Source organism: Haliotis asinina, chromosome 6 (genome assembly GCF_037392515.1).
Source record: "Haliotis asinina isolate JCU_RB_2024 chromosome 6, JCU_Hal_asi_v2, whole genome shotgun sequence".
Classification (NCBI taxonomy): Eukaryota; Metazoa; Mollusca; class Gastropoda; order Lepetellida; family Haliotidae; genus Haliotis; species Haliotis asinina.
Window position 1 is genome coordinate 54,887,386 of NC_090285.1, and position 26,589 is coordinate 54,913,974.

General features: G+C 38.0%; 2 protein-coding genes across 14 annotated transcripts in view; one reads left to right on the forward strand and one right to left on the reverse strand.

Annotated features, from left to right (window-relative positions):
• Positions 1-9,381, forward strand: part of LOC137287555 (diacylglycerol kinase zeta-like) — a 309,083-nt gene extending 299,702 nt beyond the window's left edge. For 8 of the 10 annotated variants that reach the window (XM_067819919.1, XM_067819909.1, XM_067819912.1 and 5 more), the window contains 5 exons: positions 477-597; positions 818-854; positions 1,710-1,809; positions 2,642-2,705; positions 6,095-9,381. In XM_067819919.1, coding sequence (XP_067676020.1) covers positions 477-597; positions 818-854; positions 1,710-1,809; positions 2,642-2,705; positions 6,095-6,147 — 375 coding nt within the window. In that variant the 3' untranslated portion in view covers positions 6,148-9,381. Of the gene's footprint in view, positions 1-476; positions 598-817; positions 855-1,709; positions 1,810-2,641; positions 2,710-6,094 lie in introns of all 10 variants that reach the window. The other 2 variants (XM_067819918.1, XM_067819910.1) reach the window with 2 other exon arrangements.
• A 4,743-nt stretch (positions 9,382-14,124) lies between these two features.
• The window catches only part of LOC137287192 (cyclic AMP-responsive element-binding protein 3-like protein 1), a 35,257-nt gene continuing 22,792 nt past the window's right edge, over positions 14,125-26,589 (reverse strand). The window contains exons 2-10 of one of the 4 annotated variants that reach the window (XM_067819377.1): positions 25,590-25,761; positions 20,781-21,062; positions 19,979-20,151; positions 18,999-19,142; positions 18,448-18,506; positions 18,151-18,219; positions 17,821-17,917; positions 16,631-16,820; positions 14,125-15,725 (exon numbers count right to left, since the gene is read on the reverse strand). In XM_067819377.1, coding sequence (XP_067675478.1) covers positions 15,343-15,725; positions 16,631-16,820; positions 17,821-17,917; positions 18,151-18,219; positions 18,448-18,506; positions 18,999-19,142; positions 19,979-20,151; positions 20,781-21,062; positions 25,590-25,761 — 1,569 coding nt within the window. In that variant the 3' untranslated portion in view covers positions 14,125-15,342. Of the gene's footprint in view, positions 15,726-16,630; positions 16,821-17,820; positions 17,918-18,150; positions 18,220-18,447; positions 18,507-18,998; positions 19,143-19,969; positions 20,167-20,780; positions 21,063-25,589; positions 25,762-26,589 lie in introns of all 4 variants that reach the window. The other 3 variants (XM_067819376.1, XM_067819375.1, XM_067819374.1) reach the window with 3 other exon arrangements.

The window sequence follows — 26,589 nt, forward strand, 5'->3', positions numbered from 1 at the left end:
GCAAAAATGAAGTATTTTTAGAGTAATATTTCTCGTAAAACCAAACCTGTAAAATGTATCATTCAAGCATCTGATGTCTTGCTCATACCAGAGAAGTAACCAGGTTCAACCAGTCAAGAATCTTTGATTTGCATATGACAACTTGCCTCGTTAGAACAACCAGTATGGCAAGAGAATGCGAACTTTAGACATTTGTATCATTGTAAACGGGAGTTCTCATGACTGCATGGAAATATACACGCATGACCCAAATCTCAAAATGGGGGGGGGGGGTTGGTAGAATAGGCCTTCGGCATCCCATGCTTGCCATAAAAGGCGACTGTGCTTGTCGTAAGAGGCAACTAATGGAGTCAGGTGGTCAGGCTCGCTGACTTGGTTGACACATTTACAACATACAAAAAACCCAACATGATTCAAAGTGAATTGACAGAGGGGGCTGTAACTCTGTAATGCAAGTACTTGTGTTGATGTTGCAGTTGGTGGAGATATACCAGCGTGGCGGAGAGCTCCTTGCCACTGACCAGTATGGGATGACAGCACTTCATCATGCAGCCCGATTTGGTCACAAAGGAATCGTCAAATTCTTGATTGATAATGGTAATGTCATCATGCGAAACCTTTTATGAACCACTTTAAGTATCACTTATAGACAATAGATATTGTTTACATCATACAAAAAATAATTTTAGTATGTACTTCGAATTCTTTTATCCAGTTATGATCCTTTGAAATCCATGACTTCACAGTTTTGAAAGAATATGGCTTGTGTGTTCAGGAGTTTGCCATGCAACTGATTTCTTTTCTGTTTTTGTTTCAGCACCACCTGTGATATTAGATATGCTTGACCATGAGAAGTGAGTGGCCATGTGCAAATGCAGATATGTTTAGCTCATATGACTACATGTTTGTCATGGATATGTTCAGTTTTTACCTATGTAGAATCTTTCACCATCAGATATGAAATCAGTTTTTCAAGTCTGTCTTTATGTTCATTCTCCTTTGAAACTTTCATGAACTGTTGTGTCCAAAATGGACAAACTGCTCTGCATTTTTTACCTGACATATGTCTGTATGTCTTAGTCAAAATGTGTACAGTTATATCAAACTTAAACACAGTTAATTATATATTACTATCAGTAACCTTTAATGATTGAAATTTTGAATGAGGAACATTGATCATGAACCAGATATTTTGACCACGTCATCTAAGGTGTTAAGTCTCGCCTACATGTGATTAAGTATAGCAACTGTACCACCTGGCTAATTGCTACGGGCTTTGTTGCATGAACTATGTAACAGGTACATAAGTTTGATCTGTGCTGTATTACTTTACTCTTGCTTGACAACAAGGAACTACACAGAAATGTACCATCATAATGAAATAAAAAAGTTGTTATACATAAAGTATTACAGTGGAAGCTCTATAATCCGTCATTCATTTGGACAGAGGGAATAATCCGTTTTAGACAATGCGCCAGATTGCAGAGCTGATGATAAATGTACAAGCCAAGGAAGGGACTTGGATTTTATGCTGGTGTTGACAACTTGCTGGATTATACAGATGCCGTTTTTGACAGCTTCCACTGTATACTTTTCATCATTCATCAACATCTAAAATACCAATCAAATGCTTTGTTACACTGACACATAAATCATAGTGTAATCAAATGCTTGACCAGAATGAGATGTTCATTGGTTGACTGTTCCAGAGGTCAGACTGCCCTCCACAAGGCAGCATGGTACCAGCGGAGAACTATATGTCACATGTTGGTGGACGCAGGTGCCTCCCTCACCAGAACAGACTATCAGGTGAGTTACAGCTTCCACTGACAGTTAAGGGTTAGATTGGTGGTCACAGGTGCCTCCCTCACCAGAACAGACTATCAGGTGAGTTACAGCTTCCACTGACAGTAAAGGGTTAGATTGGTGGTCACAGGTGCCTCCCTCACCAGAACAGACTGTCAAGTGAGTTACAGCTTCCACTGACAGTAAAGGGTTAGATTGGTGGTCACAGGTGCCTCCCTCACCAGAACAGACTATCAGGTGAGTTACAGCTTCCACTGACAGATAAAGGTGAGATTGGGGGACACAAGTGCCTCCCTCACCAGAACAGACTATCAGGTGAGTTACAGCTTCCACTGACAGTTCAGGGTTAGATTGGTGGACACAGGTGCCTCCCTCACCAGAACAGACTATCAAGTGAGTCACAGCCTCCACTGATGGTTCAGGGTTAGAGACATGGTCCACTCAACCAATTCAAAATATGTGAGGAAAGAATGTTCATGTATATTCAGTGTTCACATTAATGCAGAAATCTCCGTTCTTCAAGCCAAAAGAAATAATAAACATACAAAAAAATATTATCTTGTGTTCATGTTTTTGTCACACAGATTTTGATCTACCTAATTTCAAAAAGCATCTGAAAACAGACACGTACAAAAAAACAAAACAATACATGTTGAAATGATTCAGGTTTGTACTGAAAATTTCCTGCACCAAAACTTTTATTCTTGCACACTCACGTACAAGACACTGATGTTACTAGAGCCATTTCTATTCTAAAATGTCTCTGTCTTTGTAGAATTCAAGATGTTATTAACTATATTGATGATAACATGACTCACTCACACACTCTTAACAGGGCAATACACCACAGCAGCAGGCCCAGAAGGCAGAGGATAAGGACCTGGCAGCCTACCTCCAGAGTAAGTAAGTGTTCTCACTCCGCACTCTTCTGTTGCCTTCACGCGCTGACTGACAAGACATCTTCCTGAATGACCCGGAACTTGAGAACAGATATAAGACATCTTGCTGAATGACCTAGAACTAGAGAACAGATGACAAGATATCTTGCTGGCCTACCCAGAACTAGAGAACAGATGACGAGACATCTTCCTGAATAACCCAGACCCAGAGAACAGATGACGAGACATCTTACTGAATAACCTAGACCTAGAGAACAGATGAGAAGACATCTTATTAAATGACCTAGAACTAGAGAACAGATGACAAGGCATCGTACTGAATGACCTAGAACTAGAGAACAGATGACAAGACATCTTGCTGAATGACCCAAAACTAGAGAACTGATGACAAGACATCTTGCTGAATAACCTAGACCTAGAGAACAGATGACAGGACATCTTCCTGAATAACCCAGAACTAGAGAACAGATGACGAGACATCTTACTGAATGACCCAGACCTAGAGAACAGATGACAAGACATCTTGCTAAATGACCCAGAACTAGAGAACAGATGACAAGACATCTTACTGAATGACCCAGAACTAGAGAACAGATGACAAGACATCATACTGAATGACCCAGAACTAGAGAACAGATGACAAGGCATCATACTGAATGACCCAGAACTAGAGAACAGATGACAAGGCATCTTGCTGAATAACCTAGACCTAGAGAACAGATGACAGGACATCTTACTGAATGACCCAGAACTAGAGAACAGATGACAAGACATCATACTGAATGACCTAGACCTAGAGAACAGATGACAAGACATCATACTGAATGACCCAGAACTAGAGAACAGATGACAAGACATCATACTGAATGACCTAGAACTAGAGAACAGATGACAAGGCATCTTGCTGAATAACCTAGACCTAGAGAACAGATGACAGGACATCTTATTAAATGACCTAGAACTAGAGAACAGATGACAAGACATCATACTGAATGACCCAGAACTAGAGAACAGATGACAAGACATCATACTGAATGACCTAGAACTAGAGAACAGATGACAAGACATCATACTGAATGACCCAGAACTAGAGAACAGATGACAAGGCATCATACTGAATGACCCAGAACTAGAGAACAGATGACAAGACATCATACTGAATGACACAGAACTAGAGAACAGATGACAAGGCATCATACTGAATGACCCAGAACTAGAGAACAGATGACAGGACATCTTCCTGAATAACCCAGAACTAGAGAACAGATGAGAAGACATCTTATTAAATGACCTAGAACTAGAGAACAGATGACAAGACATCTTACTAAATGACCCAGACCTAGAGAACAGATGACAAGACATCTTCCTGAATAACCCAGACCTAGAGAACAGATGACAGGACATCTTACTGAATAACCTAGACCTAGAGAACAGATGAGAAGACATCTTATTAAATGACCTAGAACTAGAGAACAGATGACGAGACATCTTACTGAATGACCTAGACCTAGAGAACAGATGACAAGACATCTTGCTGAATGACCGAGAACTAGAGAACAGATGACGAGACATCTTACTGAATAACCTAGACCTAGAGAACAGATGACAAGACATCTTACTGAATGACCCAGAACTAGAGAACAGATGAAAGACAAGACATCTTGCTGAATGACCCAGAACTAGAGAACAGATGACAAGGCATCTTGCTGAATAACCTAGACCTAGAGAACAGATGACAGGATATCTTGCTGAATGACCCAGAACTAGAGAATAGATGACAAGACATCATGCTGACTGACCCAGAACTAGGGAACGTGTGACAAGTCATCTTGCTAAATGACCTAGAACTCCTTGATCCCCTGCTTGTTGCTAGTTTGAAGATTCAACCATTAATGTCTATTTTCTGTTTTCCCTGTTTACACTCCTGTTGTGCAAATTGTTGAGCTGATTATTGTATGTACATTCTGTGGCACTCTCAACTGGACAAGTTGCAGCCTTGGCTGATCATTTGGTTGTAGTAGCAGATATTTAGCACCATTATATCTAGAATGTATGTGTGTTTTATATACTGGACAAAAGTAGTTAGGGATATTTGTGAATTTTGAAATTATGAATAATGAGGTATTTATTCATTGACACACTGATAAAATATCAGTCATAAAAATACCAATATCCCTTACTTAGTTGGTCCAGTATATATTTACCCTGTGGATGTGAATAGATTACGGCATACACTGTTGATGAGACGCAGCTGAATGCATTGGACTCGATTGATTAAGTGTCGTCATACCAAGACAATGGTTACTGGTGCTCACGATATCAGTCACTCTCTCTATCTCTGTCTCTCTCTCTCCCACAAGGTATCACAATTCTCTGACCAGGTTGTACTTGTCAGCATGTATGTTTTTGAAAAATATTTTAATAACCCATGCTAGTAATAGTGAGTGAGTGAGTGAGTTTTAGTTTACGCCACTTTTTAGCAATATTCCAGCAATATCACGGCAGGGAACACCAGAAAATAGGCTTCACACATTGTACCCATGTGGGGAATCGAACCCGGGTCTCCGGCATGACGAGCGAACGCTTTAACCACTAGGCTACCCCACCGCCCCATGCTAGTAATAAATCATCATGGCAATGTGTACTTGTTGCCTGCAAATGAATATCTGTTAGCTACAATGAGTTTTGGTTTACTCCAGTAGTTGTTGACTGCATTGGGTATTGGTTGGCTGTAGTTGGTGTGAGCTACATGTATGAGCCTACTTAGAACATTGGAGCACAAGATACATTTGCTTGGTCTCAGCATGTGGGCCGCTTCATAACCTGAGAACTATAACTAGCTGCCATCTTTGTTCAGTGTGCCAGCTCACCCTTGAAATCTGGGTTAGAACAGAAACCTATGCTTGTCCTACAAGGCAGCTAACTGGATTGGATGATCAGGCTCAATGGCTTGGTTGACACATGACATCATATCCAATTTGCATAGATCGATGTTCATGTTCAGTCAGTGGATTGTCTAACCCAGACCTCATTCATTAAAAGTCGATGTCAAGTGGGAAAATGAAGTAAGCTTAGTGTCATATTAAACAACCAACGCTCAAAGAGAGATAATGCCTCAATGTATTTTGTAAATCTGTATGGGTCTATTGCCTATTACAGTACATACATAACAGAAAACTGGTTCATCTTTTGGAGTTCAGGTATGTCATAGTTAAGATTCGTAGAGCCTGTAAGTGATGATATTTCAAATATTTGCCTTACATGTGATAAGTTTCAGAACTTCTACAAGTGTTACTAATGAACACTAATTAACAGTATACTTGCTAGCTGACATAGCCAAAGATTATGAAGACATTGGAGGATATATGTGAAATAATGACATGTTTCAGACCAAGAACACTTCCAGTTAGTAGTGTCTGAGGATCAGGAAACAGCAGTATGACCTTCATTATTTGACCTCCGTTATCAAGGTTATGACCCCATCACCATGACAACAAGGTCATTCAACCAAAGATGGCAACCAAACCTGCTATGATTGGTGGAGCATCCTGCTCTTCCTGTGTTATGTGTGCGTGCGGACAAGTGATCAAATTCTCAACTGGTGTTCCGACAGCTTGTTCTTAGATACAGGTGAACGCAGGTTCATTGGAGTAAGTACATATTTGGTGGGATCACGTGATCCTGCCTTTTTCAACTGTGATTGCCTACACGTGGACCATATAAAAAACACTGTTCCATATGCAATATATTTTTCCATCAGCCTACATTTAGAGAACCAGTCAAATTCCTTGTTGCCCCTTGATGGGGTTCATATAACATAGACTTTGATTGGCATTTATCTTTTTTTTCTGTTTTTTTTTTAACTGTACAGTTGCCTGTTGTGTGTTTTATTTTGTATCATGTGCATCTTGTGCAACTGTGTTTTGGGTGTCAGTGGAAGACGTGTTCAACAGACATTCCATATCTTTCCTTGGAGCAGTGATGTGGGTGTGAATTCAGATGGTTGTTTGTTGATATTTATTCATGTTATTTATAATCTGTAACAGTCAGTTCTTTGAAAAAAATAATTTCAAAACATGCTTGGCATTTTTATCATACCGTTTCTCATTCATGTTTAAATTTGAAACAGATTCAAATTTTAGCTTTTATTATTTTTTTCTCAGGTCCTTTGTTTTCTTGTTTTTCTTATATTTTTTCCTGTTAGATTGAAAGAGCTGACTCAGCATAAATGAAGATGTGAGCATCAGATTGGAAACCACTATTCAAGCTATGTCAGCCCTTTGTGGAGAATCGTTTTATTCAATTTCAACAGTGTTTCAATACTGAAAGATCAAAACATTTTATCATAGTTTAAAAAGTTTTTTATTAAGTGTTCTGGCAACAGCTGACTTTCATTTTAAATCCTACTTGTAAGTTTAGCAAATGTTCAGTTTGTTGAAGCATTGAGAGATGTACTGTATATTATACTTATTGCATATCATAACTGACAACCAGAAGATTGGTTTGTCATCAATTACAGAATCGATCTATTCAATGAGGCATCACACTTTCTTTCATATGCTGATGTATTTATGGAGCTTCACCTCTAGATTAGTGTTGTCAGGTACCGGCATCTGGCATTAGTCATGTGTGCAAGCCATATTCCCACCCCAAGTAATATTATAAGGCAGCTCTCTGTCTGAAATGTCCATGACTTCATGAAGACTGTTCCTGACTCTTTATCAATACATACACAGTGCACTGTCAATGTCCGAATAATGATTTTACCACTACCAAGTGCCTCTTCAAGTGTAATATAGCCAAAATGTTTGTCACCCAACTTATTAGCCTTCAACCTGCAGTAGTAGATTATAGTTCTGTCTGAAATCAAATCAGAAATAATTTTCAAATTATTCTTTGTATTCCTGTTAGATATTTCATTGTTTACAAAAAAATTTATAGATTTTTTGTCTAATTCATGCAATATGTAATTGAATTGATACAATAATTTCATGATGCTTTACTAAGCTTGAAAAGCTTGTTATTGGATACAAAATCCTGATGAAAGGCTTCAAGGATTTGGCAGATAACAATATTGGTAAAAATTTTGGGACATTTTTGATAATTGGTCACTTAAATTAGATATAACACAGGTTGGTTTCTGTTTGGTTTAATTAATGATTTGGGTTTTTATTACATTTTATGATTGTCTACACAGTGGATTTACAGAAGGGTTGAATGTGTGAACTGAGACAAATGTGTGCTTGTTTATGTGTACTTATACTTTGTGATATATGATCTATAATGTGATGGTGGCTGTCAATCATCTGGAATGATTGACACTTTGTTATTACACTTCCATATTTGGCTGGGTAAACAGTCATGCACTTGTCACTAGCCATGACCTCAACAGTGATTGGTCCACAGTTATCCAATCAGCATACAGAAATAATGAATGCTACCAATCATATGTCACCCGTCTGAGATCTAGGGCTGGTACCATGGTGACCCCTTGCATGTTGCTTAGCCTTTTGTCTCCTGACATCTGATTGGATGATTGTTGATAATGATGGTTCAATCATATGTGTCCTGGTTTTTGATTGGATGTATCCACAATGTACAGAGCAATTGACATTTCCATGAGGCACAGAATATCATATGTAACTATTTTGTATTTATTACATTATTTTTTCATCTAAATATGATATTGCAGCAACATTTAATCGGATTTGTAATATTCCTGTGTACTCACCATGTTTGATAATATCACAACTTTACTCTTTCACAAATTTCTTGATTAGACATCTGAAACTAAAATTGTGTGTATTCAGAACCAATGAAATGAGTTAATTTATATGTTGCAATATTCAATTTCGACAATATTAGAAGGATTTATATGACTCCCATATTTGACCATAAAGTATTAATGTTTTGCATAATACAATAAACATTCTCTAGGCCAGTTGAACGAGCACAGTCTCTTTACTTTCATGCAAGCTTCTGAAAATAGAGCATTTGTGACTCTGCAGTTGATAAATTAATTGTTCTTGTCTCCTTGGGGCTGTGTTTCATACATGAGGTTTTAGCTCTGTGACAGTAATGAGTCAGCTGTCAGATTTGATAGTAAGTTATGTTGTCACTATCATAAGTCAGTGATAAAGCATGGAGGCTATTATCATCTCAGTGCCATGTGTTGAGCTATTTCCAGTAATCTTAAGATCACAGCCTTGATACACACACACACACCAATGGTTGTGATTTGTATTCAGAATTACAAACTTAAAAGTAAGCAAACATAAAATTGTTTATATACTGGTACTGAAATATTTTTTCATGACAGTGTGTCTTTTATGCAAGTGGGAGACACAGTTCAAGATTAAAGGAGAACATTTTGTTATCTTTTATGCCCATTGTAATGTCATGGGTGATTATTTCTTTGAGAGATTTTATAAGAGAGTTATGGAGATGCACTGAATGTGTTATGTACTGAAGCTCACCCATCGTGTGAGGAACACAAGTATTCTTGCACTAGGATGACCATCACAGTGTTTGCCTTCCTCCAATGATACACTTCACCTATCTGAATGTGCCAAACTGCTTCTCACTGGCCTCGGTCACCTGGTTCTTGTTGCCATGGTGACCATATGTTTCAATCACAGTAAGAACCATCCCTCACAAAAATAAACCTCTGCAAAGATTTCATTGTTGTGTTTTTTGTGTGACATTCATGGTTGGCAGATGTTATTTAGTAAACCGAGAGGGATGCTGGTGAGAATGGACATCTAGGAGTGGGAATACATCGAGGGAGGATGGAGAGGTGGAACAGGGTATAAAGAGTATATGCTTCGGCTGCATACCCAGTATACCCAGGGTATATGTTCCAATAAATCTCCCCTATGCCCTGGATACAGTTACAGCTCAGCCCGATAATTTTATTGTCTCCATTTACTGGCTCCTCATTCTCACAGTAGCCAATCAGCTAAGCCACCGTTACAGCTTGTGTCAACAAAGACAGTGGTTGCAGCTGCGAAGGTTTTGTTTGCAGTGCGCCTCATATTAGGGGAGATCATATACAATATGACTGATCCGAAACTTTCACAAAATATTCAAGAACTCCTTCTACCTTTTTCAGTGTACCTTTGCATCATTTGTGTTGCCAAGTTTCATCAGTTCGATAATTTTAGAAGCGAAAGTGATTTGTGATTGGTACGTTCACCTTCCCTGAGTTGACACCTGATTTGATAACAGGCCAGCCAAGGGAGGTAATAAATTCGTCAGTTGTAGATGCATCCAGAGTATAGTAGCAATTTATCGGAACACATACCCTGGAGATATCAAGGATGCTGGATGGGTAGTATATGGCTGTTATCACTAGCAGTACAATGTATACACATTTCCCTTTCAGCAGACACAATGCAGTGTGTAAGGTCAATAATAAACTGATGTTACAACTCTGAATTTAAACATTTTGGAGGTTTTACTAGTGTTTTGATTTTGTGTTTCAAGTTTCATGAGGTTTGTACTGATCTAAACCCAACAAGGTAACAGGATTTGTTATTAGGGTTAAATGCCAGATAAATACTGAGAAATCTCTCACCATCAGACCGGGACCTACTTGTTCAAACCACAAAGACAACTACAACTAATGTATGTTAAAGTGCAATGGGGGTAGCCAAAGACCCAGGTTTGATTCCCAAGGTTTGATTGCCCACATTGGCACAGTGTGTTAAGCCCATTTCTGAATGGAATTTGACATGTTTAGGGGGAATGATTATTCATAGTGTTTGTATGTAACTATTTTGGTCACCTGACCAGTGCTTGTTTAATCCAGGTAATGCCAAATAACCCCACAGGAAATCAATACTATCCGTTGGCTGGTTTGACTGCCTTTTCTGCTGTCATAAGATCATGGAGCAATACTTTTATATTTCATTATGGACACACTTAAATACTATGTGCGATCTTTTGATATGACACACCCTGGGTTTGAAACGCCAGACCACTGCTGTCAAGGCAGACACTCTATCCACTTATCAAAGTGTTTTCATTGTGAACATGACTGAAGTGAGTGAGTACGGTTCTGCACCTTTTTTAGCAGTGTCACTGCAGTGGACGCCAGAAAAGGGCTTCACACATTTTACCCATGTGGGGAATAGAACCCAGGCCTTCAGCGTGATGAGTGATGGCTTTACCCAAGAACCTAACGCACCACCCCTGAATTGAACCGCTCATCTTTTACTGCTCCTTTGACAGATGCTCAATCCACTAGGCGACAGGGGCAGCTTGACTATTTCAACATGGTGTGACACAGTCCTCGATGGTAAACCACCAATGTTGGCAGAACACATCCTGCATTCCCAGTCTCTCCATTCAAGCTGTTCCTGGTTTGACAGCTACAGGTTACTGTTGATTACCAATATATATATATCTCCCTGGACTAGTTGTTTGCTGTAAACCTGGTGGTCCCTGCCTGAAATATTGATCACTAGGTGTCGTCAGTATTGGTGTAATCCAATTGAGGACAACAGAAAAGGGCCTTGCATTACTAGTATGCACATATGGAGCCAGATTATGTTAACTCAGAAAATATGAATTCATTTAGGATTGAATTCTCAGTTTCAATATGCACCAAAGGGTTGTTATTCTGCAGATATTTAACCTTGGTAATTTTCTCTGTGGTACGAAAGATTTTGCACATATAAACTTGTACTTTGTACTTGCCAGGCTGGTGTATGTAGTGGCTTGTTTCAAGTTTGAAGAATCACTTGTGATTTGGGTACAATCTTCTTAAAATCAGAGGGGAATACACAAAAATGTCAACAACAGTGACTATGCCACCAATCCACAGTAAACAATTGTTATATTTTTAAACCACATCCGTACTTTGCATAGTCACATCTACTAGTCACACCATAATCCTCCCACATTCGTCATGGAGAGTCTGCATTTGCACAGATTTTGAACAGGGGATCTCTAGCTCATACTTATCATCAAAGATGTTTGTTAGGATTCTTTTTGGTTTCCTTGTGGGCCAAAATAATGTTTCAATTGAAGTCTGCAAATGGGCATGATTTCTTGAGAACCAAATTGACATCCACAAATACAGGATAATTTGCATGGGGATGGTTATCAAATTGTGGCACAACAGTGGTATCCTTCACTGCTATGCCAACACTAACTGAGCCACAACCAAATGTGTTAGCTGTATAGATCGTCTCCTAGTGATACACCAGCCATATCATATAGAATATGGGGCCTTCATCCTTCATCAATGAACCCTTCGCTATGTCCTAATGTTAGGGTTTACTCTCAGAGACCATTCCATGACAGGAATCCCTGACTGACTGTGTACACAGTTGATCTCCCACTCTCCACTGCTGATGTTGGCGCCACTGTAAGACTTGGTGAATTGCTGCAGTTGTGTAACAATTACGTCTCATGGGAAAAAGGATGTGCAAAGTCTTCCAATCCACAGGTCTTTGACATGGGACTCATGCCAGTAACTTACATTCCTGTATTTTGTGAAAATCTTGTCATGTAAAGAATTTTGACTTTTGATTCTTCCTTAAGATCAGTAGTATATGTACAGCATTTGTGAAATTTACAAACATGTTTGGGAAGTGCAAGTGAACATGCAACTCCTAGTTTTTGACATTGTGTGAAACATGTCTGTCAATATGCTTGGGTATAATCACCTGTTTGGGCCAGTATTTTAAGAACAGCCCTTAGATTCAGATGGTGCTTGATTAAGGCTCGTGTCTATGGTTACATGCTTTGAAACACTTTTTCTATGGTGAAAAGGGACAGTGGGGTAGCCCTGTGGTTAAAGTGTTTGCTCATCCTGCTGAAGATCCCCTTTTCTGGTGTCCAACATCATGATAATGCTAGAACATCGCTAAAAGCAGCGCAAAACTGAACGAACTCACTCAGAAGTGAAACTAAATATCATGTTGCATAGATATTTGTAATGTTTAACAGTACAGACTCCCATTTTCAGTTAACACTGGATGTCTACACGCTGTGTCTAAGCTGACGGTTGGTCACGGACAGCCTATACCAGCTGTGAGGATAACAAACTGCACTGTAGCAGCTACTAGAAGCCTTTCACAATCGATTACTTATCAGTTCTGGTGACTGTGCTCGATGCGTTGGTTTGTTAACTTCAGTACAGCTATGTGCGTCAACAGTAACAGCTGGATGGTTTATGTACGTGTAAGTCCTTGAAGAAGTAAGTTTTTGTAGCACCATCTGGTGCAGGGGATGATTAGATGAAACAGTACTAGCTGCTCCCCTTGACAGTTTGTGGATGTGGTGCCATGATGTACATGACAACAATGCTACCATGAATGTCGTTTAAATATATGACCTGGATGTTGTATAGGTCATGAAGATGGAATAAATTGCTGTGGTATATGGTGATATATGACATGATTATAACAAACAATGCAGAGATGGAATACATATGTATCTAGAATGTCATACTAGTGCATTTGGCTGCAATGCTAAACATCCAAATGCACTAGTATGGCTTTCTCTGTTATACATTCTCTTATCTCACATTGATCTGTTTTAATGAGCTTTGGAGAAAGCAAGTGTTCAATATGGTATCTGGGGTGTAATACGGGATTTGATCATCCGTATTTCACCTCTGTATTACTATCCAAGTTTACATGAGTATGTAATAAAGTGGTATATGTAAAGTACATGGAATAAAGTGCTTTGGAGTATGATGCATAGATGGAATATAGTATATTCTCTATAGTCAGTGAGTTTAGTTTTATGCCCCACTCAACAATATTCCAGCTATATGGCAGCGGTCTGTAAATAATCGAGTCTGGACCTGACAATCCAGTGATCAACAACATCGACCTGCGCAATTGGGAACCGATGACGTGTGAACCAAGTCAGCAAGCCTGACCACCTGTTCCCGTCAGTCACGTCTTAAGACAAGCATAGTTGCCTTTCATAACAACCATATTCTCTGTAGATGGAATATAGTTTTGTAATATGTGCTCTGTAGATGGAGTTTAGTATTGTGGTAAATGTACAGCTGGAATACAGAGTCATGGCATATGCTCTCTAGATGGAACATAGTGTTGTGGTATATGCTATGTAGATGGCATTTAGGTCTGTGGTATATGTCAAGGTCAAATATAGTGAATGGTATGTCAGAATGGTATGTACAGTATGACATATAAATGGAATGAAGCGCTATAATATACATAATAAGTATAAAATATAGGGATCTGGTATATGTAAAATATATGGAACATTGCGATCCTTTCAGTGCACCTTAATGTGAAAATACAGACTTAGTTTTTCCTGTGCAACACTAGAAGTTTATAATCAACACATGACGACTTCGTATGTCAACATTGACCTACAGAAGGCTATTTCATCCAACAAAACAAAACTGACATAGAATTTTTTTTTATATATGTATATATATATATATTTATTTATTTTTATGATTTGGAGTCATTTTACAGATTTCTGTAAAACAATGAGAATTTCATTTGGAGATATAATCAACAACAGGCATATGTACCATTAATTTGGCCCTTGCAGATATTCCCACAACCAGAAAATGGTCAACAAAAATATTTCTCTGTCTTTGTCTAAGAGATGTAAATATTTACACTGACTAGGTTTTTTCCGACAGCACAACTGAGTCCCACGGCAGGGATCCCCAGCCCAGCTATACAAGGGGAACTTTGAGTACAGTTATTTATATGTGCATATTCCCTCAAGAACCCCTCACACTGACAGGGTATCTAACTGTCTACCCTTCAAATCACAGATTCATACTATGTACAAAAACATTCAAAAATAATATTATCAAATTTGGTTTCCAAGGAATCAAGCCCTAATACTTGATTCCATTACTAGCACATTGTGACTGTGACATTCTGTCACAAATAAACAAAAACAAATGCTTCATTCTCTGGAAGTAATGGACGAGAATGAAATGAAACTAAAAATGTAATATTTGCCATGATTAGCGATTTAAAAAAATGAAAATGTGGATGAAGTTTGTTCATAACATTCTTACCACGATGTGAGTATTTCTATAAACTAGGATGCATGCTGGGTAAAAGTTGACCATGATATTTCTTAAAACGCCAATGACATGAGCGATGTTTAGTAAGGAAAATATGACTGATCAACAATATATCTGGTTATCTCCCTTTGGTCCACACTCATGGAACGAGACTCCCATATACTGTTGACTCTTGCCCAATCAAAACAGTTCCATACTATGTATGTAGAATAAATTGCAAATAATTATGTTTGAACTGTTTGGATTTCTTAAATAAATAAATGTTAACAAGTGGACAATTTTGAAAGTACTGAATCTACCTTTTAAAAAGGAACAGATCTTTTTTTCCAAATATTTTCTAAATGCCACTAAAACATTCTAGTATACTCCGACATTGCGAATGCCCAGTGAATGCTCATGGTTCATAGCATAGTACAGCTTCATTAAATAATTGAAGATGAAGTGTATGAATACATAACATTCGTTAGATGCCATCATTTTGGTCCTCTCAAGGATAAACGAGCCCTCCACCTTTATGAGACAAATTGGGTATGTAAATGCTACATACATCAGTCCTTGGCAGTAATTAACTACTGCAGTTATTACGAAAGTTCTTATTCAGGCAGTCTCCATTTCGGCAGTGAGATTGCCTCTGGGCTCGTAAGACCGAAGGTCAACCGGAGCTACAGCGATATCGGGATGCATTATAGCCTGGTAATCTTCATCATGCGTTTCATTGGCTCGGCTAATGCTGGACCGAGGCAGGGAGAGAATGGGCATGTCTGGACTCTGTGAAGCTTCAGCCTCGACTTCCTCTTGGCGTGCGTAGTTCCCCTCAGGAGCAGCGTTGTTGATTGCTGGCTTGTTGGTCTCGCCATGTTCTTCCTCTGCCCGATGTCCGGAGTAGCACCATGAGCGATCCCATGGATAAAAGGCACGGACATCCTCACTTAACATTTCTTCTTGATCATCTCTGACCGACAACAGCATTCTTGATTTCACTGTTGGAGAAAAATATAGTTGTTGAGACTGTTTAATCTTCAAACTCTAGAGGCTATAACTTCTTTAATACAGAGCACTATTAGTATTAAAACTGTTAGTATGGCAGGGTCATATGTTTTCAGACACATTAACAGCCTTATATTATAAAGTAAATAAGAACTTAGAGCAATTATAAGAGCTTTGTGGAAAAACTCATCTTTTGGCTGATTATGTTTTTTTCCAGCTTTGTATGATCATGTATGATCAATCAACTCTGAAGGAAGTACAAGGTTTTCTTTCTGCATGATAAACACATGACCCAATGAAGAAAGACTAGGTTAGGAGGAACGCAAAATTACAACTGACAATTATAATTACCACCACCAAATAAATCTTCACATCTTCCACCAAAATATTTCTTGGGAGAAAGGATGGATACAGACACAAAACCTGAGAGATGTAAATGATCCTTCTAAAAGAACATCCAATTTCTTCATATGATTAAAGTTATTGTGTCATGGCCCGAATATACCAAACAGTAAAAGAAATTGGACTCTGTATTTTGGTCATTTTTTTAAATAGAAGACACAAACATGAACACAGACACACAAACTTTGCTATTCAGCATATTAACCATCAGTACAGTCACCGCTAGAAAAACATTTTAAATGTTTCTTTTATGAATTTTGGTTAATTTTAAATTTGTTATCAATTACTACATCTTAAATTCTCTTTGATAAAATCTAGAATGCTGGCATCAATTACAGACTGAAATACTGGTGTATCAAAGCCACACAGGATGGAACATTGACGCCCACAGATGACAATTTATGCAGGGTAATAAATTTTAGGACTTATATAGGTTTTGAGAAGTCATCCATTCTTATCTCCCATCATGACTTGTCACGCATGCAGAATAACTCACTATTGGGTGTGGCATAGTCGCCATTGACCTTGGCATTGCCAATACTCGGCCCATGGTCGGGTGTCGGGCGGATGTGATCTGGTTTTGACAGGAAAACGGGACTGACTGCCCGAGCCCCCGGAGAATAACCAATGTTGAGAGAAGTGGGAGACCAGCTGCCCAGGAAAACAGCAAAGCACAAAACAAGGACCTGCAGCAGACAAGATGGCCGACAGTCAGATACTTGTGTCTGCTTGCTACTTAGTTTCCTGGTGTAGTTTCTTAGATTAATGATTTCCATGAAAATTTGAATGAAAATTTTGGGTAAGGGTGCAAATTATCAGAAAATGACCACATGAGTAGTGTGAATTTGAATTTGGACTGATTGTCCCATTTGTCTGATAATGGCTGCAGCTCCCTCTAACATGTCCCATCACCAACATGAACCAACACAATCATGTCCTGTTACCTGCAAGTGCCTCCAGCAGAACACAGCCCTGGCTTTACCGAACCTTGCAAAAATAACTAAATAAGTGCTGCCCAAACGATGCCTCTGACCCGCTCTCACTCTAATGATTTCAGCTTTAGCATCTCCTCAAACTTCACAGAAAAGTTTCAAAAGAAATTACAACACTGAAATATTTCTTCCTTTATTTACACCCCCACCCCCCAATCACGCATTTCATTGCATGTGTTCACATGCTCTGCTGGAATGAAACATCTGATTGGTTGATTCATGAATGCCATGTCTGCAGGGAGCAAAGCCCACCACTGGACAAATAGGAAGGAAATCACCATGTACCCAAAATATTCACATTAACTAGCAATATCACCATGCAAACTCATCAGAATGAAAAAACACTTTTGAAAAGTAATTTTCATTAATTCTGTTAAAAACACACAAATTCTTCAGATCATTGAGTTGCCATGGTAATATTTCATAGACGTCCTCCAGCATATGGTTAGATATAAGAAGTCTGCTTCTCAAGTTTAAACTCTCATCTACATTTGTAAAACTAAATTTGTAAATGTGCATTGAACAGAAACTGTGAATTAGTTTTAGTCCACAAGGACAACAGTGCAGTGTGAGATTATGATAGATGGTGATAAATAACTTTTAACAAAGTTTAAAAATATATCCTAATATGAACTCCTGTTATATCTTCTGTGACAGGAATGGATGGGTTGAGCGGAGAAGGGAGGCAACTCACCATGAGGACAGTTCCTGTCTGTGTTGCAGAGGCTGCAGATGGGCGTGGCATCTTTGACACAAGTGCTTGTAACTTGTGCAGCTGACCCAGCAGTGACCTAGAACATCAATGTGTATAAATAAGCTATCTTTAATCAATAGAGGAAATAAAAAAACGACACAATGTAGTACATCTACCTAGCCATTCAACACAATATAGTACATCTATCTAGCCATTCAACACAATGAAAAAGATGTATCTTGCCATTCAACACAATGTTGTACAGCAATCTTGCCATTCAACACAATCTACTACATCAATCTAGCCATTTTAATATAAATTATAGCATACCTGTTATTATTCTCTAATGAATCAACCTTCTTCCGCAGGTCAGAATTTTCCTGGTTAAACGATTCAACCCTGCAAAAAAGAAATATTTTCAAGAATCGCTGCAAACATTACGAAACAACAAGTTGATGTTTGGGTTTTTTGCTTGTAATCTGGCCAAAATATGGATCCAGACATTTCATTACAGTCACTGTTTCAAAGTAATACAAGAATTTTTTCATTCCCTGGCTAGAGTGAGGATCTTTGTTAATTAACAATTTTTATCAAACAATACAAATGAATGATAAAGGTCTTACAAACCTTTTTTCTAATGCTTCTAAGTATTCTTTCTTTTTTCTTCTGCTTTCCTGGGCTGAGATCTACAGCATAACCGTTATCAATGAAGAATTCACATCAAAACAGATGCTCAACTCATAGAATATGATAATGAATAAATAAAGTGTATTTAAGAACTGCATGCAATCCTTACTGCTTAAATTACACCAAAGATGCTGTTAAACAATTGTTCCTCGACCAGACAAGTAATTAATTGATAATGTAATGTGGACAACAGCAGGTTTTAGCTGTTAGCTGTATTCCAGCTATGTAATTCCAGAAATGGGCTTAAAACAATGAGCCCACGACGGGAGTCAACATGATCACTAGGACACCACTCACTGTCAGCACTGAACCTCTATAATCAGCACCTATCACAAGTCCTGCAATATTCATTTGAAAGAGCAAGTGTGATATTTTCTACAAGTTCAGCATCCCAGCAATATCAGGGTGGCACTGATTAATTACAATTTGTGAAAATTAACACGATTGTATTTATATTTATCCTTTTCACTGAAACACTTAATTTAACATACTTTATTTTTTATTTTTCGACGGATTTTCTTCAGATTCTTTTCCTCTTGTTTTGTGAGTGGCAATTTACCAGGAATAGGGTAACCCTCTGAAACGAGGGTTCGTTTCTCCTCCTCAGAGAGTATCAACACTCCTGACTGTGGTATCTGAAATAACATACGCCTTGTCAACAACACAGTTAACAATTATCCCACATAATGTTCACCGATTATTATACTCTCTTACAAAAAAATATATGCAAAATCAGTATATATCAAAGTCACATTTTGTTTAGGTCTACTTGAAATCTTTTTAATGGCAAAATTCTATGATTATGCATTAAAAATATACAGCAAAGAAACATTCAAACAGAAAAACAACCAAAAATATTTAACAGAAGTAGTGATTAAGAAATAATTTTGTTGCATGGAAAATTCAATCTTTTTTTAAATTTAAATAACGAAAACAACAAAGGAATATTAGATGCATGCAAGACATTGGTCAAAGACAAAACATCGATACTGTTAAGTTAAACTGTAAACTAAGATGCATGTATGCAAATAAATAGCAATTGTTTGTAGGAAGGTAGCACATTCTCAGTATCTCCAGGGGAATACTTTCATGCTGTCCAAAATTCATTCACATGCAAAATAGCATCAGATGTATATTATGCAATTTGAAACAAAGCATGTGTTAAACAAATGGATGACAGAGTGAGTGGGGATTTATTCTGTTTAGAGCAATTTCCAAGCAATATGGTCGAGGGCTTGAACAATGTCATCGACATTGCAAGCCAATGCTTTAACCACTGGATTAATCCAAGATGCATTGTAATGGTTATTTTGCAATATTATCACGACAGTAAGTAGCAGGCATTTCATGCTTTTACATTCAATATTCAAGATATCCTCCAGGATGATACAGATTTATGGGGTTTTCGGGAGAAGCTGTGCTATTTATTTGCTGCATGTACACTTAGCTTACAGTAACTTACTGGATTTACAAAGAGAGGCTGTGACAGCGCCTTGGCTGAGGAGACGTGATGAGTCTGGCGCGATGAGCTGATCTGCCGAATAGGGCTGGAGGGTGCTGATCGCTGAGGACTCTGGCTGCCTTCGCTGTCACTGCTAGCACTACTGGGGGGTGTTGGGGGGAGTATGATCTGTTCCATTGTTACTGTAATGACATCCACTACATCTGTTGTAGCACTATAAACTACATCAATCAAAACATCGCCATCTGTATCAGTTGCAACATCCTCAACTACATCCAATGCAACTACCTCAACTACAGCAAAATTAACTGAGCTTAATATCCAGAAGCCATTTTCAACAGCCACGCTCAATATTATCATATTTAATGACCACTTGAGTGTAGTGTTAACTTGAAGTTGGACTGATTCTCCCATTTGTCTGATAATGGTTGCAGCTCCCTCTAACACGTCCCATCACCAACATGAACCAATAACAATAACAATAATTATAATTATTTTTAAAAAATTCAGATATATTATCTAATAACTGCAAGAAATTGCAAATTTAATTTCACTTTGATCACACTGAACATGAATAATCAACGCCACATATAAATTCAAATCATACCTCAATAATAATATTTACTTTGAATTTCAGATATGAATACTGACCAATCATATCACATCAGATGCGAGTACTGACCAATGACATCACTGGGCTCCATTATCACCATGACCCGTTGCTCTCTACGCACTCAGTCTTTCAACCTACAGAAACCATTTTCAAACCTCAACTGCAACCCATGCTTTTCAGAAATTTTATAATGCCTACCGGTCTGCTCAGAAGTGTCGAATGTGTCTGGAGGTTCCTGTTTAACTGTAATCTGTGGGAACACGGGTTGGTCTGGGACGATGGTGGACGTTGGTGCGGCCAGGACAATTGTTGGTTGCTTGGTAAGCGAGGTGGTGGTGCAGGTGTTAGGGGCTGATGTAAGTAAGGGGTCATTGTCCCTGCTTTCTTGTTTAACAATCACAGATGGACTGTCAACACTGCCGAAGGACTTCTGTGAAAGGTCAAGGGCGTTTGGGGATCCCATGAAGTCTGAATCAATGTCTGAAAATAAAAAAAAAATACATGAACATTTGTCAATTCACGAAATCAGTCAGGTTTTATGCCAAATTTGGTGTTAATCCACATGTATTTAGGCTGAGAACAAGTGTATTGTCAAGACATTTCAAATACATGGGGAGTCAAACAATGGACTTTCAATTTCAGCTCTACACAAGGTGACCACCCTATTTTTACACATTTTCAATTTTGTAATAGCTGCAGCATAGATACTTACAGGATAATATAGTATATTTACCTAAAGACCTTTTTTGATCATCAAGTATGGACTAACAATCACAACCACATCCACCCACAACACAAGAGCTAGACTAATGCTCCGTCTCTGAATACGTACAAATATGATTTTAACATAATTTAATATATATATAATAATTTTGATAGCAACACACAAACACCCTTAAACTGAAACTGAGACCAGGTGAGCTAGGAATCTTGGAAAATCTAGACTTGCATCAGTTAGGGCTTAAGCATTGCAGGGTGTGCTAGACAGTGGGAAATAATGTGGTTCAGGGACTGTGAGACAGACTACACAAGGACTTGAATTTCCCTATTGTGACCACCAGATTCAGCTTTTACAACTGTACTTAGTAACAACTGTGACATGAACAAGCCTTTTCAGTGGTACCCATGTTAAGAATCAAACCCAGGAGTCCCATGACCAGTGAGAACTGTACCCTATGGACCACCAACAATAGTCCAGTAATTAATCGCCACTCCTGTTGGTGACAAAAGTGTAGTAACCCCATGCAGTGTAAGATATGGCTGTCTGGTTAGTATAGGTCAATGAATCCTTCACAACCACCTGGCATTTCTCACAACATTTATAGAAGCTACTAAAATGTCCCCAGGCTTGTAACTTTCTCCAAAATGAAAGTGTTTAAATTGACAAATAAATTTTCCAAGCTTTCTGATAATGAATTTGGCAACAGATTGGAACTGAACAAAAATCTGAATAAAGTGATAAATATGCATTAGTAACCTAATTAAACTAAAGTTATTCTAAAATCATACGTCTAACAATAAAATATTACCTACAAACCGGTAAATTCAATTTTATTCAGTTTCTCCAATTTCCCATCTCTAATTAGTCATTAAAACTGAAAAGAGTTGTTCGACCAATATAATCAGCAAACAAACATGGCTGACACCAGCTGTTACATCCCAACCTCACCTACGCAAAATGTATGGGGGTGGGAAAAGATTAAGCCATATATCTGCGATAAATGTGACATAAAATTAACACCAGAATAACCAACACACACATTTCTAAAAGATATAGCACATTGTTAGCCTTTTACATAATATCACTGCTAAAGCATCTGCAGTGACCAAAAATTAAGTTTGGTCACAATTTCATCACAGCATCGTTCACATCATCATACCATTTAGGACATGTAAATGTCTGGAATATTTTCTTACACAGAAAGACTTAGGACACTTAATTATCTTATTTACTTAATAATACCTTATGAAGGTATTTCAAACTTAGATGCAACGACATATGTGTCAGAGCTTGAAGGCTACTATGACCAGCTTATATAGATATTGCACTATGCATCTGTTCCAAATCAATACTACCAATCAATGGACTTTGTATATCTACCTAAGACAGCCTTGTACTACATACCTCTCAACTACTTATAGGGATATGAAGCTATGTAATACTATGACAAAAGTCAGTGATAGGAACAAATGAAAGATGTGTACTTAAAGTGAAATGAGTGATGGCACGCCATCTACTCCATGTCCACAGATTAACACTAATTTGGAAATTTTAAGTCACAAGTTTGTGACATGTTGTGGCCAATATGTATATGCTTGCACACTAAGTCTCCTTCTGTTCGAGCAAGTGAGTGTTTGACTTCATTTAAAATATTCTCAAATAAATCAAGGTTTGTCAATTTGTCTCGTTTTTTCAAATCATACATTTTTACCAACTGGAACCATATTCCACTAAAACAGGATTCAAGCCAATGATCACAGGTTCCTGTTCCGGGAAATAACTCTGTACAATGACACTCTGAAACATATCCCTGTGGAAAGTTAAACAGTGTATGACACTGTCCCATTTCATGTGTCAGTATTACTGCAGTAAAACTGATCTTCGAACTCGCAAAAAGCAATTACAATCAATAATGATAAACACGGTGAACAGCTGTCATGTAATCCCATTTACAGCATGTAATTAGAGCCTTGTATCCACAAACTGAATCCTGTTTAACACTACTGAATAATTTTGCTGACCACTGTAAATTTCAGGCTGAGCTATATGCTGAAATAGGCCACACAATGTCTGCAGATGTTGTCTCGATTCAACGTTTTCATTCACACTTGTCGATAGGAAATTGAAATCAACACAAATGGTACTGTTTGCAACAATGGAATATTACATGGACGAAATTCAGACGACAAATCTTGAGAATATTAGGAATGCGTGACAATGTGAAGGGAAATAATGAACAAGCTTACAGGCTAACACGAAGATCATAAATTCAAGCTACAGTATTTATATGTGTTACAGTCAGATGGTGAAGTCAGTCATATCATGTAATGACTAAAAATTTCAGTCATTTCATGAAATGAATGAGAGAATCAGCTATTTCTCTAAAAACGAGTACAGCAGCTTTGATACAGTAATGAGTAAAACAAAAGGCAGATATAATAAACATCAAGTCAATGCTAACAGAACAATACGAAAAATATGACAACCACCAATTCGCAGAAATTTTTCATTTCAAAGTAGAAAACAGGTTGAAGCTCCTAACTTGACCCAGATGCAACAATCTCAGGATTTCTCCTCAAGTTTCGAGTCTTCATAATTCAGACAATCTCTCATCTCTGTTTATTCTGACTCAATACACAAACTTTGTTGAGGTGCGAAAGTTAACAAGTGGTGTATTTGACGAAGTCGGATTACCCGGCCTATGTTACATCACAAACACATAGCCCTGCATTAGTCCAAGTCTGCTGTCTTCCACATGAGAACATCATGCTGACATCTTGCTGACAGTGAGTGAGTGAGTGAGTGAGTGAGTGAGTGAGTGAGTGAGTGAGTGAGTGAGTGAGTGAGTGAGTGAGTCACTGAGTCACTGAGTCACTGACTGCCTCACTGACTGAGTGACCAAGTGACTTTTCACACTGCTTTTAGCAGTATTTCAGCAAAATCACAGTTGAGGACATCCGAGTTGGGCTTCACACATACTGATGTGTGTCTTCGACGTGACAAGCAAATGCTTAAAACACTACACTATCCAACCACCCTTCATGCTAACTGATACCTGAACACTGTAATGTTTTATTGTGGATTCTTTGGAGTAGTTTCACTGGATGATGGAAGAAAATAACAACAACAAAAAAATTGATCAATCAAAAATGTTTGTCTTACAGATAAATGAGGCCAAGTGACTGGCTGCATTTGTAACTGATAAAAAAACATACAAAAGATCAAGACGTTCTGTAGCAACCAGCCTTTAGCAGGCGCCATTATCAGTTACTGGTATGCAAAACTGTGCTCCCAACCGTAATCTGCAAGAAGTGATTTGATGGGAAAAATGCAACAGACATCCGATGAAAATATTTACAAGTCTGCACACAAGTGGCAAATGCAATAATGTTTCCTTCAGTTGATAAATGAATCTCTATCACAATCTAGTGAGCAAAAAACTTGCAATATTCATAATCATTTTCACATATTTCTTTTTTCTAAATTCAGATCAGAGGGTCTGGAATGCCAGCGAAAATAAAATTGGTCTCTAAGCACAAGCTGAAACGAGGTTGAGGATTGCCTACATCACATAGCTAGGCAGCAGGGACAACACCAACATTTTTTCAAATGCAACTGCCTGAAAACTTTCTTTCATGCTTATCGGGTAAATTCACGTCAAAGTCTTTAAGATAAAACCTTGTTTCTGGAGTCAGCATGCATACAATCAATCACTCACACCCTCTGTAAATATGCCCCATCCATCAATCATTTTATGCACACAAAGTACACTCAAACATTAAAAAAATATCCACCAAGCTATCCCATTTAAGTGCATTATAACATATTACCTGAAGCAATCTTGCATGATTCTTGGACAATATTTATCCACTTAATAACCACACAGGATAAACACTATACTTGAACACTTTACAATCATTAGACGCCATGTTTTCAATAGATATCATTTTGGCAGCTTTGTCAAAAATTAGATTGACTAAATTTCTACAATCTATTTCCATTCGATATTCGTCAACATAATTTTCTTACTCCTCATATACTTCATATTTATTTGGCCATGATATTTGGCTGAAATATTGTCAACGTGACATTACATTTTAGTGAGTGAGTGAGAGAGAGAGAGACATATATACATATATGACATGTACACTTAAAAGAAAAGTCTATTTTTGGACAAAACAATATAAAAATGGGCTATTGATTGCTAACAACTCAAGGAAGATCACCAGAATAGGCACACTTTATGTTTTAACTCCCTCATCAGATCAAACCCTGTGTGTACACACCTTCAATTTTAGCAAGTCCAAGCGGTGATCCTGGAGACTGGTCATTTAGGGAGTAGCTGTGTTCGGACTTGATGCATGGGGGCTGTGCTGCATCGGTGATCATCTTGTCATTAAGTACTGGGTCATCAAAAAATGAGCTGAGCCAATCATTGTCCATGTAGTTGTCAGGTGCCTGTAACAAACATACAAAACGTACAGAAAATGTGCAATATTACCATTATCAAGCCAGCGTAACTTGTTTCATTTCTTCAAAATATTTTGATGCTACATTTGTCAGGGTTGGTTTTCTATTTATTAAATTTTCTGAAAGTTTTTGAAATAAACATTATGGCATAAACAAATAAATGCAAAGAGATGTTCAAAATGAGAAAATACATAAGCATATCCACACTTGCTGTTATTATACCTATTCATGTTCTATATTCTTCTGTGTGGGGCTGAGGGTTTATTGGGGAGGTGTTGTAGTGAGTAATGGAGAAGTGAACAAACACAAGTCTAAATAGGCCAGTATTTATGAATACATACATAACATAGAATCACAATACCCACATAATCACTACACTAAGAAAACCCACGGTTTCAGTACAACTTCCATACACAGTGGCATTTCAACAACTTCAACAAAAAAAAAAAAAAAGAAAAAGAAAAAACAAAAAAAAACACTCATCAGATGCAATGGTCGAGGTTGGGTTTCTAAATTGCACTGATCCATTATCTCTGGCTTCTAAAATGCTGTCAATGTGTTTTCAATTCCCCATGAAACTGAAGCTAAGGTGTCACCGTGCCCCAGTCCCGTCTCAACGTCACACAGAGACACATGCCCTCTGGAATCTGTTCACTTTTTTAGCCGATTCTTTAACTTTCTAAATGTTCCCAAATCCCAAGCGTGGTTATAGAATGCAAACAATGGCGGAGTGTTTGGCTATTGTTTATAGGCCTCCTGGAACCTGACTAGCCACAGTGGTATGTTGCAGATTTGTGAGACACTTGCCACTTTGTA